The 4,669-nt window shown below is 37.7% G+C and overlaps 1 protein-coding gene across 1 annotated transcript; it reads right to left on the reverse strand.

Annotated features, from left to right (window-relative positions):
- Positions 1 to 2,963: 2,963 nt before the first annotated feature.
- LOC140928032 (uncharacterized) lies at positions 2,964 to 4,407 on the reverse strand. Its single transcript, XM_073377750.1, has one exon. The coding sequence runs from the start codon at positions 4,153 to 4,155 to the stop codon at positions 3,517 to 3,519; it is 639 nt and encodes a 212-aa protein (XP_073233851.1). The 5' UTR covers positions 4,156 to 4,407; the 3' UTR covers positions 2,964 to 3,516.
- Positions 4,408 to 4,669: the final 262 nt, after the last annotated feature.

Consider the following 4,669-nt stretch of genomic DNA (forward strand, 5'->3'; position numbering starts at 1 on the left):
CAAGCACGCAAAGCTGAGATATGTTTCAGACAGGTTTTATAGGCAGGTGATGTTATAGTAGTGTGATTGGTCCATGATAACAAATTGTTAAAGACAATACCATTCTTCTTTTGGCAGATTAAGTAATATATACAAAAGTCAATTATCTTTCTTTTTCTGTCACTGTGTCGACCTTATCTGTTCAGCTAATGAGAACTAAAACTTTAATTCTTAATGGAAAGTGCCACTGATAGAAGTTTATTGACATCTGCACTAGATTTTCAAAGATTTAAAATTGAAAGAAGTGGATGATCTCTAAAAAAATTTTGTGATGAATATCAAATTAATTCAAGATTTCATCAGTTTTGACATTCTTTTAAAGAACCATTGACAATGTTGATATTTCTTATTTGCTACATTAAGTTTGAATTCAGGTTTAGAATAGTTATCAATAATTAAAAAATAGAGACCTTCTTTCGTTGCTTAAATTAACCCATCACGTGCAGGGAAATTCAGCTTCATTACGGGGCTCCAAAAATATATAATACTGAATGATTAAAACAACCACACTCATCAGTTGTTGAAAGAGTCAGATAAGCTTTTTAGAAAATGTTTCTGTGAGAAAATAAAGTGCTTTGTCAGGATCGAGTAAAGAATTGTAGAAATTGGGGAGCTTGAGCAACGAGGAAGACCACGACAGTGAAAATGTGATAAAATGAATTTGCGTTTTATTATAACCTTTATCGTGTCTATTTGCACCCTTCCCATTTGTCAAATGTAGGCGATTTCTCCTGGAGTTGAGTTCCTAAGGACTTTATCCAGGCTCAACAACAGTAAGGAAATTTATCGTCTTATGTTCACGTCCTTCATAAAACGTTGCATTGGGAGGTTTCTTGACGGCGTAGTCGTGCTGTGGACGTCAAAGAAAGGAATTTAAGAGCGTGATGTACGTATAGAGCTGTTGTTTTGCGTGGTCGTCGTTACTTAACATTCGTAATAGACATAGTCGAATACAGATTAAGGTTACCTTGGCACCACTACATCTCGTCGGCAACGAACTCGCCATCTGCTTAAAACGTTGTAATGATAATTGACTCACTTATGCTTACGGTTAAATCTAATATTTAAAAAATAAAGGTTGAAATTTTAAAAAGGCTGTAGCAAAATCAATTGTGTTTTAATTTGTTTCTTCAAAACGAGTTATAGCGTTTATAGTTATATCCTGAGCGCATGCAGTTTCAGTCAATACAAATGTCTCACTGCCTTTTTTTTGTAATTAAATTTGTATATATTTATATAATAGATCATGTGAGTCACGTGTAACGAGTAAAGCCTTGTTTTACACTGATACAAGTACAGTAGAATTCTTTCATCGCTCTCTCTGTAGATAAGTTTCATTGGGCCGGAGCGGCAGGATAAAAAATCGCTGCAATCACTCTGAAACGGCCAAAAATACAAAGATCAAAACACCATGGCTCTATTAAACACCAAGCTGTTATTAGGTGTCTATAATAAAGCTTTAAATACAATACAATACAAAACAATTATGAATACTAAACGAGACAATAGAATGATTTTATTCACATTTCTGTTTCTCGATTTATAAAGTTTCCTTGTCTACTATATGTTAAAAAGGTAGGGGTTTATTTGAGAAAATAAAGGAAAAAATATAGAAATGCCTAGGATCTAAATATATCGTAAGGTTTTCGAGTTAGACTCAAGACCATTTATGTTTGTGACTCAACAACAGATCCAAATGACACGTGCAGCACTAAAGATAACTTAGAACAGGAAGAAAAAAGCACATGAATAGCAAAGTGTGAAAGCAGTAAATTAATGATTCATCAGCTGAAAAGTATGCAAATAAAGAAATGTGGGTGTAAAAATAATAAGCAATTTTTATATGTGAAGTCACTCTCTCTCCCAAAGAACACCTCTGTAAGACGAATACATCCGTAAAACGGTCTTCTAGGGTTGGTCCCTGCCTTTCTTTGCTCCCTTTATTCTCCTCTCTATAAAACGGACAACTCTCTTAGGGCCGGTCCAAAAGGTGTCTGTCTTAGAGAAGAATTGTCTATATACGAACAGGCATTAATGACGAAGAACCGAGAGGAATCAAAAGATCAATGTCAGTGGCTGGAGGTGATTCAGTTTATGGAGATGTTCTGTAACATTGGAGTGCAATGCTTCTATTGCCATCATACTCCTCTGCTATGGAGTATGATCAAGAGAGAATGAGCTCTCTTGGTACGATTTGTTGGATCAGTGTAAGATTCTAGGAAACTGCATGCCCATCTGCATGCCTCTTCTCGCCTCTCTCTAATTCCACTCTTACACTAACTTCTCACTCGGGTCAAAATGGAGGTATAGGAGGGGGGTAGATGGACAGTTTTGATTCAGAGAACTGCCCACTACCCCTCCCTCAACCCAACACTAACCCTAACTTCTCAATTGGGGCAAAAATGTGGGATTAGGGGAGGGATAGGTGGACAGTTTGCCAGAATCGTATCTGAATTTTGATGAGCTGGTATTCCCATAACTGAAAGGGGTGGGAAGTTTTGAAACACTGAAATTTCATGGTGCAGGATGCTAAAATAACAAAAAAACAGCGTCCAAGAAATATGCTTTGTTGTCCAAAAAGATCTATTTCACTGCGGAGTGAGTAAAGTTTAGACTCAGTCGACACATTACTTCAGCCTTCAGCAGGAATCTCGAACTTGATATTGAAATTCGAGACAGTTTTACCGCCACATCAACGCATATATATATGTGCCATTTATCTAGATCAATATATATGCGCTATAATGAGCGGGTGTGAATGTTAGTGAAGTTCTTTCTGGAGTTTTTATCGACCGTGACGAATGAAGCCAATATGCAGCCATCTTGCCTGAACTAAACTGTCAATAACGGTGTTATTTATCATATGGCCAAATTAATTTTTTTCTTGCGGAAACAAAGCGGGAAATCCCGAGCGCAGCCCAATCAAAACACAGAGTAAATTCTCTTCATCTTGCAATTTGCGGAGTCTTTTGCATAATATAGAATTATATACTTCAAAGCCTAAAGCTTGTTTCACTGGACCATTCTGTTCTCAAAAATTCCTTGGTGTAATCTTTTTATCTATAATCACCGTAATCATAGGCCATAACTTGAAATTTTAAAAAAGCTCATACTTGAAAGTTTGAACAAGTGACTATGACGAAAAGGCTCAATACAGCAGATAGTCTGGATGAGGATCTTATGTACATATATCTACGGAGAGCAACACCTCTAAAGAAAAGTATGTAGTAGTTTGGACTGCTTGTTTAGAAATGCTAAAGTTTCATTGAAACTAAATACTAAATACGGCTTTGTTATGGGGAATGATAAAGTTGTGTCACCCAACGAAGTGACTTCATGTGGTCGCGAAATTAAAAATGGATGTTGATCCGTTTTAACTCATTTTCTTTCTGACTCGTGACGGTCATTTAGGAGATTTGATTCACCACCATCTATTGATATCACTCAACTCAGTCAGAGGGCAAATCTAATTAATCCTTACACTGAAGTCTCTGGAACAGAATCATCCTTCATCAAAGAGTTAAACCTCTTTAGAAATTGTCGTAAAAGTGTATCATTGCCAATTTCCACGGCCATCTGAAATGGCGTAAGTCCATCCTCATTTTCAGCGAACGGGTCCCAATTTGCTTTCAGCAAAAGAGAAACACATTTTTTGCTCTTTCCACAGACAGCCGCGTGGAGCGCCGTCCAACCGTCATCATCGTGTATTTTCTCGTCTGCTCCGTTGTCAAGAAGATACTGCAGGCATTCAAGGTTTCCTTCGTAGGCGGCTCCGTGTAACGCGGTGGCTCCTTCGGCCGGAGTCTTAGCGTTGACATCCGCCATTCCTGACTCTACCAACATTTTAACCTCCTCCAAGTCGTTGGTCGTTGCAGAGTAGTATAGTCTTATGTCGGGATGAAAGCTTACACTCCCAGGCCTTCTATACTTTTTTTTGCACGAGTCCTTTTCCTCTGTGATGTTGCTATTTGACGAGTCGTTAACAGAACATATTATTTCCGGTGTCGAAGACGCTCTCGCTAAAACATTTTTTGGGGATAACAATGCAGATGGTGGAATGATGGCGTCAGTTACTGAGAGGAGTGCTTTTCTTTTGTTCACATTTCGCTGGGCCATGTTGTGTGGTCATTAATTGGGAGAATATGTTCTTCAAATACATGCAAAGGCAGACTCATTTCAGTGAGTGTACTTTAGACTCGACTCTGTCACGATATGATTTCAAAATCATTCCGAATTAACAGTTCAAGAACACTGCACTGAGTTGGAACGGCCCTAACAATGTTGAACGATTTTCTTGTAGTGCGATTTGAGTGAAGTGGAAAAAATATTCTTTCGTCACACTAGCTCATAAAGGATCCTGTACAACCGTGAAAATGCGTCTTAACACATGCAGTGCTGTGTTTTGTTGTTCTATATTTAGGCGATTTAGGGGGTGAGCACATTTGTTTGTAGAAACCGCTTGACTAATCTTCGTTGTAAATTACCTAGGATGAAGAAAACACATGATGTTTTGAAAAGCAGTAACACCCATCTCAACAAAATAAACAGAAATCTTGATTTTTCAAACATTTCTTTCCGCTCACTTGAACTGGAGAGGCACAAGAAACTGAACTCAAATTAAAGAAAAAAA

The sequence above is a fragment of the Porites lutea genome, chromosome 2 (assembly GCF_958299795.1).
Source record: "Porites lutea chromosome 2, jaPorLute2.1, whole genome shotgun sequence".
Classification (NCBI taxonomy): Eukaryota; Metazoa; Cnidaria; class Anthozoa; order Scleractinia; family Poritidae; genus Porites; species Porites lutea.

Coding starts and splice junctions, on each gene's coding strand:
- LOC140928032 (XM_073377750.1), bottom strand. CDS start 4,155: ATGGCCCAGCGAAATGTGAACAAAAGAAAAGCACTCCTCTCAGTAACT.